Source organism: Bactrocera neohumeralis, chromosome 6 (genome assembly GCF_024586455.1).
Source record: "Bactrocera neohumeralis isolate Rockhampton chromosome 6, APGP_CSIRO_Bneo_wtdbg2-racon-allhic-juicebox.fasta_v2, whole genome shotgun sequence".
In the NCBI taxonomy this organism is placed as follows: Eukaryota; Metazoa; Arthropoda; class Insecta; order Diptera; family Tephritidae; genus Bactrocera; species Bactrocera neohumeralis.
The window spans coordinates 80,088,016-80,102,260 of record NC_065923.1 but is presented as its reverse complement, the minus strand read 5'-3'; the positions used below and the strand labels follow the sequence as shown (position 1 = coordinate 80,102,260).

The 14,245-nt window shown below is 30.5% G+C and overlaps 1 protein-coding gene across 5 annotated transcripts in view; it reads left to right on the top strand.

Moving 5' to 3' along the window:
- LOC126761499 (uncharacterized) overlaps positions 1-8,462 on the top strand; it is a 116,878-nt gene extending 108,416 nt beyond the window's left edge. For all 5 annotated transcript variants that reach the window (XM_050477766.1, XM_050477765.1, XM_050477764.1 and 2 more), the window contains one exon: positions 177-8,462. In XM_050477766.1, the coding sequence (XP_050333723.1) occupies positions 177-323 (147 nt within the window). In that variant the 3' untranslated portion in view covers positions 324-8,462. The remainder of the gene's footprint in view (positions 1-176) is intronic.
- Positions 8,463-14,245: the final 5,783 nt, after the last annotated feature.

Sequence of the window (14,245 nt, the reverse complement as noted above, 5' to 3'; positions counted from 1 at the left end):
GCCAATACCAGCTTTGCGTTGATCAAATCCAAGTATTACATATAAGTTACATAAGCTCAGCAAGCATGAAGCTGACTAACCTGAACGCAGTTACTTTCTGAAACCCCCTAAATATGAACTTATGATATTTTAACTAAAAATATGAGGTAAATATGCTAAGTAGCTCTCTCTTTCAGACTTGCTTCGTCCAAGTGCGCAAAAAGGAACCGCCACATCCTATACGTATAGCAAAAACAATCGATGTCATCGCTCGAATTACATTTCCAACCGCCTACGCAATTTTTCTAATATTTTTCTTCGTACACTATAAGGGATTTTCATAAAAATTAGTGCAATGGAAATCATTTAGACAACTTACAGATTAACTAATATACACACACTTACACATACACACACACATACTCACATATACATACATAATTGTACACATTCACCAAATCACATATTTACACACACACATAAATTCACAGCGAATTAGCAAATTTAATTAGTAAAATTAATTAGCGAAAACAAGTTCATAGCATTATTGAAAATACAAAAACAAAAAAGTACACACATAAATGATATGCTATTATATAAGGCAAGAGAGAGTTGCGTGAAGCTATTAAAAAATTATGCAAAAAATTTATTGAAATGTATAAAATATGTAACGAAAACTATGAAAATCGACGCACTGATAAAGAATAATATTATATAAAATGGATTAGAAATATAATTTCATTAATTATTTACAATAATATATATTTAATTTATTCATGACAAATGAACTCAAGAGATTAGAGAGAGGGATAAATTGAAATAAGCTAAAGAAGAGGCATAGATTTAAAAGACTAAAAGTGTATGTAAATAAAGAAATATTTCTTAAATTTATTTTAATTATTTATTTTACTTATTTAATAACTGCTTTTCTAATACTTTTCATAAATTTTTTATGAGTAGTTGCCCTGTCTGGCCAAAAATATTTTCCAAGAGTTAGCTCAACTAAGGATATTAAAAAACTGCGCAAGTCTCACTCAGATATGGATTTTTAAACAGAAAGTTCGCGCAAAAATAGCATATAAAGGCAAAAAGGTGGATTTTTCAATAATTTTCTTAAAAAAATATAAATGAATATATTTACAAATCCAAATATGGGACTAGCAATAAACTTATTTAAGAAGTCCGACAGAAAAACAGCAGTTGGAGCTCTATTCGAGTCGAAGCGCAGGCTTAAGCTTTATTGTTGAAGAAACCGCATCCATGTTGTCGTCCAGGGCACTAAGTTTGGTACCATTTGATTCATCAACCAAGGACATTTCCTTGTGAGTTCTTATTCCTGCACCGGCACATACTAGACACGATTCTTCAATATCAAGAGAAATAACACCAAAATCAAATCCTAACAGCTTTGTGCCTTTGTTCTATTCCTCGCATATTTCAGGCATTTCTGCTTTGTTAACTTGCAGCTGGTTACTGAGTTCCATCTATTCTGAGTTATTTGCGCAAAAGGTATATAAAGCTTACTTTTCTTCGTTCCCAGCGGGCATGGTATTGATTCCGCCACGCTTTTGTCGAAAGAGGCTCCGAGTTTTGTCAACTCGTCTACTTTTTCGTAGTCGAAAATGTTTTTGTGAATCGGAACCCAAATTATGGACAGGTGGAGTTGATCTGCCAGTGACGTCCTGCTTGCAATTGACTATGATGAAATTAATAAGTGGTGTCCACAAGCTCAGAAATACCGCTTGGCTATCCGTGTATATGGTTGCTTTCTGTATGCTCTCGCACCTAATACATCCGCTTGGAAGATGCTGGCTGAGTTTGGTGGTTAGAAAGAGAGCGCTCGAGATCATTGGAGCAGATTTTCGCCTCTATCCCGCATTTTGAAAGCGTCGGTATAAATAGCGGTAGTATCCTCCTCCCCTACTAAACCGCTTCACCATTCACGTCAAGCGGGTATCCTCAGCCGGAAGTGACTATTGACATCTAACCTTGGAAGTATATAGCCCGACTTACTTATATTTTTTTGGATAACGCTATATCTATAATATTTCCAGTTCCAACCTCCTAACTTCTTTATGCTGATGATTTATGCAGCAGAAATTGCTGCTACTTTCCGAGTATACACGTCTCTGGGCAGGTAATATAGAAGCGTATTAAGCGCCTCGGTCCGCTCACACTGAGTTAAAAATTCTTACGATAACTTCGAAACTATTTGACAAATCAAGTTCAAATTTTCGGCGACCATTCTCAAACAAACGATTTATTGAAATTCAAAAGTGATTTTCGCTATTAATAATTTCCTTAAAAGTTGAGGTACTCAGTTTTTATTTAATAACTAAAATTTATTTATATTTATCTTTTTTATTTACATTTAACAAGTGCAGCAAAGTAGTCGAAAGCATTTCAATACTTAAGGGGGGAGCCCGCTTTTTTTCTCTTTAAAAATTATCTAAGAATATGTCCCCAAAGTTATAGATTGGAATTCGAAAAATTGTTGAAGCTAGAAAGGAAATAGTGACCGAGCGTCTAGCAGATATATGTGCGATTGGCCAGAAAATGAAAACTTTGACGCGCGATTTCTCGGTTGTTAATTTTTACGATTTTTCTTAATTGGTATTGGAGCAAAAATTATTAGATTTGACATTATATTATATTTTATTTAAACTATAAAGAAGAAAAGTCAAGTTAAAACATATTTTTAAACAATATAAAGTAAAACTTTTTTGCTAAAAAACTACCTTTTTTCAATTTAAAAAAAAATCAGAATTTTACACTTTTTTGTGGTATTTAATGTTTAAATATATAACTATAAACCCGAGAAATTTCGCTTAATTAATTATTTCTTTCCCTCCCAAAAAACTTCACAAACAAATCGATTTTTTAAAGCCTCTAAAGCAGGCTCTCCCCTTAAAAGCAAGCATTGAAAACAAAACGAGCAAATAAAGAAAGTGATATAAGTGAACGCAGGAAGACAAAATAAATTTATTTCAACTCAAATTAAAAAAAAAAAAAAACAAAAAAAAACGAAAGAACGCTAAGCAACTGCAAACAAACGAACAGTTATTTATGTAAATTTAAGTGAACATAATAATTAATAATAATTACTCAAAGCCGCATAAAAAATTTTGTCTGACCACAAAAAAGAGAGAAAACAAAACAAAAGTTCAGTTCACATTCTAAATTAAGCTAAAAACCAAACCTCTAAGTAAACTGTAGTTAAAACCCCGTTATATTAAAATTTAAGTACATTGTGTAATTAAAAATAAAGAAACAATACAACAAAAGTAAAACTAAAGTTTTGACTGCCTTTTTTAAATTAAAAACAAAACAAAATATATATAAACACAAATAAAAAATAAAAAATATAATATAATTTTATTTTATTAATATAAAAACCATTGCTAATAAAAAGAGCAAACCATTTTGTTAAGTAGTAAATTAAAAACAAAAACACTAAAACTAAACTTAAGCAAAACAAAAAGAGTAATGAAAATATACTTCAGATGCATACTTTGTGCGCGCAAAACACAAAGCGTTAGAAAAAAAAACAAAAGCAAAAGCAAAAACACAAACTTAGTTATGTATAATGTATAAGTAAATATATAGCTAGCTATATATTTATTTACAGCTTTACTGCTTCAAAACAATAAACGGGAATAGAAGTAAACTTAAGACGGAGGAAAACAGCTCTGTACAAGTGCAAACGAGGCGAGACACAATTGAGCGCGAAAACTCAATGAAATTAGAAAAAATAAATACAAATATATATGATAAGAAAATGTGTGCTAAGTTTTTGAGCTGCTTTTTCATTAATGGATTAATTTGTGTTTATTTCTGAAATTTTCTAATATACTTAGCAAAAGATTTCTTTCTTATGCAAAGTGCCCTAAATGTAACAGGTTAATTGAAAAGTCCTCGACTTAACATAGTGAAACGCATTTTTTGGCAAAATTCGTGAATTTTTTTTATTCAACATAGTTTATTTCAAAGATGATTACAGCAAACATCCAACTTTTCGATGCCATTTTTTTGTACAATGTATCCTTTGCTTCAAAATAGGCGTCCATTTCGGCGACCACACCTTTATACGACGAAAATTCTTTCCAGCACGCATTTTTTTGAAATCTGAGAACAGGAAATAGTAGCTGGGGGCCAGATCTGGAGAATACGTTGGACGCGGAACCATTTCAAAGCCCAATTTATGGAGTTTTGTCAACTTTTCCGCGGCTTGTGACACGGTACATTGTATTGGTGAAACAACACTTTCTTATTCTTCGAACGCGACTGTTTTTCGGCGAAATGACGCTTTGTAATAGTCGCTGTTTTTGATCCTTCTCTTTTTTTATCAATTCCATGCGCCATGTTTCACCCATTGTCACATATTGACGAAAAAGCTCGAACCGGGGACTTTTCAATCAATCTGTTATGTATCAAAGGATGTATTACTCACAAAGTATAAGCTCAAAGTATTTTTACGAATTTTTATATTATTTTTGCAACTTAGATCACGTTTCATAATCTTACAAATGAAAAAGCTCACCATTTTTTCAAAACTAAAGAGGAGAGGTAGCAGTAGCATAGTTTTAGCGCATTAGACTATATTGTGCCTGAGGTATATGCTCAAAGGACGGCGTAGAGCCTGTCTTACCCTAAGTTTAGATTGTTTCCAAAAAGGTTCTTTAACAGGACTTATGAACTTTTTTGGGAAAAGGGAATGATATCTTGGTCGTTAATGAATTTGTAGCACCACAAGTCGTCAAGTCGTGGAAACGAGGAAAGCATGTAAAGAAGTGTAAACCATAAGTTTAATTAATTTTGATTTTTTTTTTTGTTCTATTTTGTTTTGTGATTTTTTTCCGAAAGCACACATTTTCCGAACTCTATAAGAAAACCTAAACGCTATTAATGCCGAATAATTAACAAAACCAAATACAATACAAACTCAAAGGAAGAGAATAGAAACAAAAAATGCAAATACATATCAAAGCCTCATAATTTTATAAAATTTACTTTTGAAATATGTGCGTACTTCACAGAGGAGCCACTTGCTGAAGTCAAATAATGCGTTGAACAACGGCAAAATGTAACTTGCAAACAGTATTCTAAAAATTGTAGAAAAAAAAGCAAAAATTAAATGAATAAAAGCACGCTATAAAGTTTAGAAAACCTTGTCTCACAAACTCATCACATTTGAAGTAGTCTGTCGTTATGGATAATAACGAGTTTAAAAAAAATTATTATTTATATTTTTAGTTTTTCAGTTTTTTGTTAAGGTACAGATCATTTGTACACCAAAGCACGGCCACCCGATCTTATCTCAGAAATGCAGACTATAGATTACCTATATACAGACGTTCTCCTAAACTGTAACCACTCAATTTAAGCAGCTTAATCAGTTTACCTTAACACGTGTTATTCAGGAAACACCATTTTCTAATTTGCAAGAATGATCTGATCAATAATCGAAAATAAATAATCAAAAATTACCAACAAGTTGAGTAAAATTCAATTTTTTTTAATTTTTTTTATTTTTACAATATTTGATTTCTTTTTTTATATTCTTTTATATTAAGGTTGGTTGAAATAATTGATACTTGTGATTTTTGCTTTTTTTATTCCCAAAAATCGTCAGTTTTGGAGGTAAGGACTGCTTATTAAAATATTTTATAGCTTCACAGTGAAATAAGAGCCAGGTTAGCTCACTTTAGGTTCTAAAATGTACTTGTATTAATATATCTGATGGAATTTCATGAAGAATTTTAATAATTTTGTTGTGATCGTAGGCCTTTGAATACAATTTTCGATTCCTTTTACCGTTATATATTATGTTATACCTGAGTTTACATACAAAATCCTGCAAAATCGTGCCCATAAGTTAAAACACAAATACTGTAAGACATTATCGAGCCGTAATTTTAAGCTGGTGATAAATATTGACGAATGTTTCAAATATAAATGTACGTATGAGATTTTCAAAGAAATATAGCAAAACAAATATATTAAAAATAAATAAAAAAAAAAAGATATTTTGAGCTTTTCGATCTACTATGATATGGATAAGTCAGCGCAGATGATATACAAATGAACACCAATATAATTTAACAATTTCGAAGTGTGTGCATATGTACATATATTTACATTTATAAACAAAAGTAAGTGTATGTACATATATATGTTTATACATATGTGTATGCATAAGCACAGAACCTTTGGCCACCGTACAATACAAACAAATTTATGCATATTTTGCTTTCGATCATATTTTTTCGAATGAACTTACGCCTATATATACTATTTACTTAGCTACTCGCGTGGCACCTATTATGCAAATATTAGCTATACACTATACATATACATATATATTTCTGTATGCAACTTTAACGCTACTTTACTTGTTATATAAGCGTTTGCAATTTTTTTTTAATAATTAAGTTTACAAAATATAAATCTCTTACATGTATTTATGTATAACTGTATTTATAAAAGCGATTTACTTTAATACCAAAACTTTGCTGAAAAGACAATCTATAATAAAAAATATATTTACATATAATGCAAATTATTCAGCCAACCCAAACTTGTAAAAACATTATTTTTAATTTCAAATTTCATTTACGCCTTTGGGCCCGTCCAAAATAGATAATAAACAATAAAAAATTATAAAAAATAATTATTTAAAAACTCACCTACACAAACAAACACGCCGTGCAGCCTAATATATATGTACATTATAACGCTCCACCTGTATCAAAAATTAAGCACACATATGCACATGCATATATAAAACACTTTCACTAATCACAAACACCTTCTTAGTAAACACTTCACCCTATAACCACATCCACAAGTTGCCAACCCGTAGTATTAAAAGCTTTAAGGATTATTTAGTTTTAGTACGAAAAGTGAAGCCTTGTTAATGGATTTGAAAATATTTAATATAAATACAAATAAAAACATATGAATGTTATGAATAATTTTAGGCAGTTAGGCAGCACAGATACTAATTAAAAAAGATTAATGCATAGCGTTGCCTTTTCAAGAAAAGAAATTATATAAATATTTGCTTACAACATATTATTTAAAAATCGATAACGCGTATTTATTTAGCAGCGCACTGCGCCGTTTATACCAAAACGCCCGAAATGAAACTTTATTACTCAAAAGTTAACCCGCAAGATACCGACAATAGTTAGCAACAACAAACACGTCATAAAATAATTAATTAATTTAAATAAAATGCAGTGAAACCATTTGCTCATGCGCGTTTTAAATTGCATTGTTTTGACAAGTGCATACTTATATTGCAAGACACCGCTGTAAACATATGTTTTAGCGCGCACCTTACACACCTTTTCTATTAAAGGTTATACAAATATTTTTATTTTGTATTTTATTATTAACAAAATTGCTCCACATTCAACTAAAACGCATAAATTTCAAAGGAAAACTTCGTTTAAACACGAAAAATACTTTAACAGCAGCAAATTATATTGCAAATTTCGTCCTGACCGGCCCCTTAGTGGTTATGACAGAATTAGCTAATTAATTTAAATAATAATATTATATGTATATGTAGGTATGTACGATCAGTCACACAGTTGTGTTATAGCATATGCTAACTGATAGTTGCTAATTTTCATCTTATTTAGCAGCCTTGCGCATATTATTCACCAACATCAAATTCCCGGCACTACCACTTAGATTTGGCACTTACACCACAAACACATTTATTTCAATAAATTACTGCTTATATTATAGAAAACAAAACATACATTATTATTAAACCGATTTTTACTAATTTGCAAATTATTACTACGATTTACGCGCACTATTCACTATTATCAAGTGCCGGCCGGCCACAGGTGGTCACGTCCCGAACACATATTTTACAACATTTCACTATATCGTAGAAGACCATTTGCACACATTCACTACTTTATTATTTAACCGATTTTTGTTAATTTTATCTATTTATATTTGTTAATAAACGAAATTGCGGCACTTGTGAACTTTTTCAACCGACGCGCTTAAATGTAAAAGCGAAATGTCAACAGTGCAATGTTTGCAAAACTGATGCTATAGCAGCTGTTTGTATTTACATTAGCGCTGAAACTGTATTTGCGTGCTTTCAAACTGTTACATTCAAATGGATTCAAATCCAACAGAAAAAATCAACACAGGAAACAATTATTAATCAAACTTTGTATGGTGATTGTAAAACCAATGCTATTCAAAATGTTGATGTTTACAACAGCGCTGCAACAGCAAATTCGCGCTTTCAAGCTGTTGCATTTAAACATGCAAAGGGAATTCAACACAGGAAACAATTATTTATCAAACTTCTTATGGTTTTGAAATAAATCTCGCTTTTTCATTTAATTTAATACACTAAAGCACATCACTTACGCAAAAACACATTAGTAGGAGTTGAAGAAGAGAAACAGATATATAAAAGAGTGCTTCAGGCAATTTCAATTTACATATATAAAATATAAAAAGGCATAAGTTTAAATAGGGCTAATGCAAAAGAAATTACAAGAAGAAAATTACATATGTAATTTAAAAAATAAAAAATAAAAAATGCGTGCTAACACAAAACTAAAAATGAAAACTTGTATGTGTTTTCAATTTCAAAAGGCTTTAAAATTTAGTAAAAATCGTTGTATATATAAATCATAACATCAATAAAACACGCATTATTAAGGTACTTCATACCTACGAAAACGCTAAGGACAAAATACAGTAGCGACAAAAATTCAACAACAAATTTTTAATATATTATTAAACTAAAATTAATTATTTATTAACGAAATCGTGCATATTTCAACGTCATTTTACATGCACAATTATAAAATAGAACAAATTTAATTAAATAATACATTATATAATAAAAGCATATAATTAAATTATAATATTTTTTGCAAATATCGAAATTTTTTAACCCAGACTTATAAAAAATATTTTTTTTTGCATAAACAATATATGATAAAGCAAATTTTTATTATCATTGCATTTTTTATTTGTTATTTCGCATTGTTAATATTCTAAAATAGTTATTTAAGCAAGCATAAGTAAATTTAAAATTAAAGAAATTATGTTAGTTGTACACCGAATAATATTAAGTTTTACCCATAAACAAAGGCAACAGTAAGTTATTGTGTACACACAGTCACAAAAACAACACACACACTGTTATAGTCGCCTCAAAAGTATGCATACATTTTTTACCAAGCCGTTGTTGCCATTTGTTAAATACATTTAGTTAAAGTAATATTTTATAAACACAAATATTTAGTATAATATTGTTTAAAAAATAATTTTTAAGACAAATAATAAAAATATTAGCGCAGCAAACGAAAAGTTTGCGAAAAATTTCATAAAAAATACTAAATGATATTAAATTAATTAGTGCAAATTGCGAGTATATAGGCAATGCTAAAAACAATTTCAATTTCAAATAAAATTCTCATCGATTCAATAGTTTGTATGTATGTCATGCATATATTAAAAATATATATAATAAAACGGCAACAAAAATTTATAAAACTTGTAAATAAAGAACCGAAAAGAAGCTTGGCATAATTACAAAAGAATACATATTAATAAAAATAAAACTGAAAAATACTAATGATTAATTAAAATGAGGAAAATAAAATCGTCTCAATAAAAATAAAATACCAACTGACTTTTACTTATTATAATAGTATATAAAAATTTATATTAAATAATTTCATAATTTAATAATATTCAATTAATGGTGTTATTTTTGTACTGAAAAAATTAAAAAAAATGCTTATAGAGAATTATAAGCATTAAAATTATTATTTTTTTTTTTTATTTTTACATGTCAAAATTTTATTATATAAATATATTTAAATAGTCCTATAAACTCTTAAGTATTTAAGATGATTTAATTAAATATTATTATTTGTTGTTTTGTAATAAAAGTTTTGTACTAAAAAAAATTATAAAAGATTATAAACACAAAAATTTTAATTTTTTCAGCTGTCTAAATGTTATAAAAAAAAATAATTTTAAATAACTATATAAAGTATTAAATATTTACCAATATTCTTTTTACTGTGAATATAATAAAAAAAATCTTAAAAAATTATAAACATAAAAATTTTAATTTTACCATATCAAATTTTGTTAATTTTATTAAATAAATAATTTCAGTAACTTATTTTAAAAAGTTTTTGAATTTCTTGAAAACAATAAATGAGCCGAACGTCCTTCGTAACTTAAAAATTCAATAATTTTTATAAAAATATTACCGTCTAACTTCATTTAACTTGTAGGAATTTAAAACTATAGAAAATATAAAAACAAGATACATACATATGTATATCGCAACCATTTGCAAATGCGCGTTTTAAATTGCATTGTATTTACAAATGCATACTTATATTGCAAGACACCGCTGTAAACATATGTTTTAGCACGCACCTTTCACACATTTTCTATTAAAGGTTATGCAAATATTTTTATTTTGTATTTTATTATTAACAAAATTGCTTCACTTTCAACTAAAACGCATAAATTTCAAAGGAAACCTTCATTAAAACGCGAAAAACGCATTAACAGCAACAAATCAGCTCGCAAATTTTGCCATGAGTGGCCCCTTGATGGATGTGGCCGAATTAACTAATTAATTTGTATAATAATATTATATAAGTATGTATAATCACACACACAGTTGTGTTTTAGCATAAGCTTACTGATAGTTGCTAATTTTCATATTATTTAGCAGCCTTGTGTATATTATTCACTAACTTCAAATTCCCGGCCGGCCGGCCACCACTTAGATTTGGCACTTGCACCACAAACACATTTATTTCAATAATTCACTGCTTATATTATAGAAAACGAAGCACTACATCATTATTGGACCGATTTTTATTAATTTGCAAATTATTACTACGATTTACGCGTATTATTCATTATTTCCAAGTGCCGGCCGGCCACAGGTGGCCCCGGCCTATACAATCAGCACAAACACATACTATTTTACAACATTTCACTGCACATATCGTAGAAAACCATTTGCACACATTCACTACTTTATTATTTAACATTTTTTTGTTCATTTTATCAATTTATATTTGTTTATGAACGAAATTGCGGCACTTGTGAACTTTTTCAACCGACGCGCTTAAATGTAAAAGCGAAATGTCAGCAATGCAATGATTGTAAAACTGATGCTATTACAGCTGTTTGTATTTACATTAGCGCTGAAACTGTAGTTGCGTGCTTTCAAACTGCTGTATTCAAAGGCTTTATAACAGAAATTATTATTAAAAATTATAAACATAAAATTAATTTATCCAGCTTTCCAAATCTAAATTTTATTAAATAAATAATTTTAAATAATTCTATTAAGTATTAACTATTTAACAATATTTAATTTAATAATATTTTTGTAAAATTTTTTTTTGTTAAAAATCATAAAAATTTTATTTTTCCATGTTCATTTTGTTAATTTTAACAAATAAATAATTTTAATGACATAGTATGTATTTTAATATGTTAATTAATTTTTAATTACACAATAATTGAACTGAACGTCCTTCATAACATAAAAGATCAGTAAATTTTATAAAAATATAATAACTTGAAGAAATTTAAAAATATTGAAGAAATAAAAAAAATATACATGTTTTTACATATATTACAAAATTTATTAAAACATTTCAATAAAAATGTTTTAGATATAGCCAGAAGTTAAAAAACAAAATAATGGTAAATATTAAATCGAAATAAAAGTCTTTTTCTCAAAATTTCACAATAGAATAGAAAATTTTACACTTAAAATATACGGATTCACCATCTTATCTAATTTTACTTGAACTGACATAAAATAATATATACACATACATACATACATAGTATCGCCTTTAAAATATGCTACTGAGCCAATGCAAGTACATAAGTTTAAGAAGATCAGTCCGATTCAGATGTGATCAGTTGGTTATATATGGTAGGTATGTATAACTTAAAAATTTTAACACATAATTTATCCACAAATTTTTTCACGCAAGTGCACATGTGACCAGCGCAGTCCCGCCAAAAATTTAACGGTTCTCTCAAAACTGTACGCTCCTACAATGATATATGTCAATGTACATACATACACACATACACATAAGTCAAGCCAAGTCAAGTTATTGCAACAATTAAGGTCAGCAACCGCAAAGCAGGGGTTGAAATCTTGAAGCGACAGCCACAGCAAGCCGCCGACAACAGGTTCAAGCCATTGAACGCGAACACACAAGCAAACAAACATAAAACAGAAATATGCACCCTCATTGATGGCGAGGAACGCGTTACAGCCGTTAAAAATATGTATGAGCGTCAGCCTTTAATTGCAGCGCGACTCGTCGCTTAGGAGAGGACAAGTGCATTGCGCCTGCGCGAAACAGCTGAATTGCACGCATACCTACATGTTTTATATATGATTGCCTTGGCTAACGCAACCTGTCCCTGGCAGCGGCTACGACTGCCTGCCGCGCTGTCTGCCGTCGCTATGCTGCTGTGCGGTGGTTGTGTCTCTCGTTGTCGCTGTCTTCTTGTGCGCTGTTTTGTATTACTCGCACACACATGAGTACATACATATGTATGTATGTCTGTATGTCTGCCAGTTCGTCGCGATCATTGATCTACTGCACCTGTTTGCGCACGCGCTAACAGTCTGTTGCCGCGTCAAGTGGCGGTAAAGGCATGGATGGTAGTCAGGTATTTGACTTTAGTACACGCTATAATGTTTTTACAGCATTTTTTCGGAAGCGAGCAAAAAAACAATAAATAAATGAGTCTTAAAAAACAGACCCTTAATTAATCATCATCGTCGATTTCGCTTATTCGATACGGAAACAATTGTCCAACACCATTCTTTCGCTTTATTATAGCTATAATAATCCAGGATCTAAAATTACCTTTTCGAAAAGAGCTTCATAACTTCAGAGAAGATGAGAAGCACCTAAGTAGAACGTCACTGACTCTTGCATCATGACGATGTACATATGTTTGATTAGGTTATATGGCCGACGCTCACGAAAGGAGAGTCATATTTATGGATACTGCCCTCTGCGAAGCCAGAGAGATCCTAAAATTGGATCACATGTCGACACAAAACTTATTGAGTCAATCGCAAACTAGTGAAGACAATGTATTGCTGCAATCTCAATATGTCGACGACCATCACAGCGAATACTAAAATGTGGAAAAGTAGCTTGGTCTCGCGGTCTCGAAGAGATTTAAGTGTGAGACGATGGCGCATATTCTAGTCTTCTTATAAACTTATTTTCGTTATCATCTGACTTCTTTTAGCTGAAACAGGAATATCTCGAAGGATTTGCTCATAAGAAGCTCCCACTCTAAGAGAAGAAATAGATTTAGCCCCTGCTTCAGAAGCCTTTACTATCAATAAGTAAATTCCAGAGAAATCTATATGGCAGAGGATATTTCCTGGAGGCCTCAACTACATAATTCGAGCAAAACTTATTTACTTCGAGGACTTCGGCAATTTATTTGATATGTGAAGTGATGCATGCTTAGAACGGTGGAATAAGAAGGAAGTATTGAAATAACCTCGTTTACTTACCTCGTCTTCTTCGAAGCAACTTCTGTAATTGGCGTCCGGCACACTTTTTAATCTAACCGCGTGAACACCGGTTGGGCTATATCTAGTTACAGAAACTACTTGTAAGGAAAGGTAACATAGATAAAGACGAAGGGCTCACTAGCTGTTAAGGATTCAAAATGGTAAGAAAGATCTTGCGATCTATAAAGTATCAATGTTGGAGCAGCGCTCAGCTAGCTCGTGTAAAGACCAACCATCCAGTAGTTAAACGCCGGAAAACAAAGGTGTTTCGACCAGTTTATTTTGAAGATAAATAAATTTGTATGCATATATTTACCTCATAGATTATGCTAATTCCAAGTTAAGATCTAGAATAAGGCGTTGTCCTGACAGAACATAATTTCCCTTCTATCTGTCTAGGCTGTCTGCTTCTGAGCGATTTCTTCCAATTTTTCTCAGTACAGGTTCTAAGGCCGTTTCAGAAAAGCAAAAAAAAATGGACCATTGGCCGAAGCTTCTAACAAGTTTTCGCTGCTACGTCCGCAGTTCAACTCGTTCTTCTTAAAAAAAAAAACAACTCATTATTTATTCCTAACAAAGTTTCAACTACTTTTGGACACCCCTAATATCAATTTCAATCCGTTTATCCTCGGACATTAACATTTTTGACAGGCCAACGGTAAT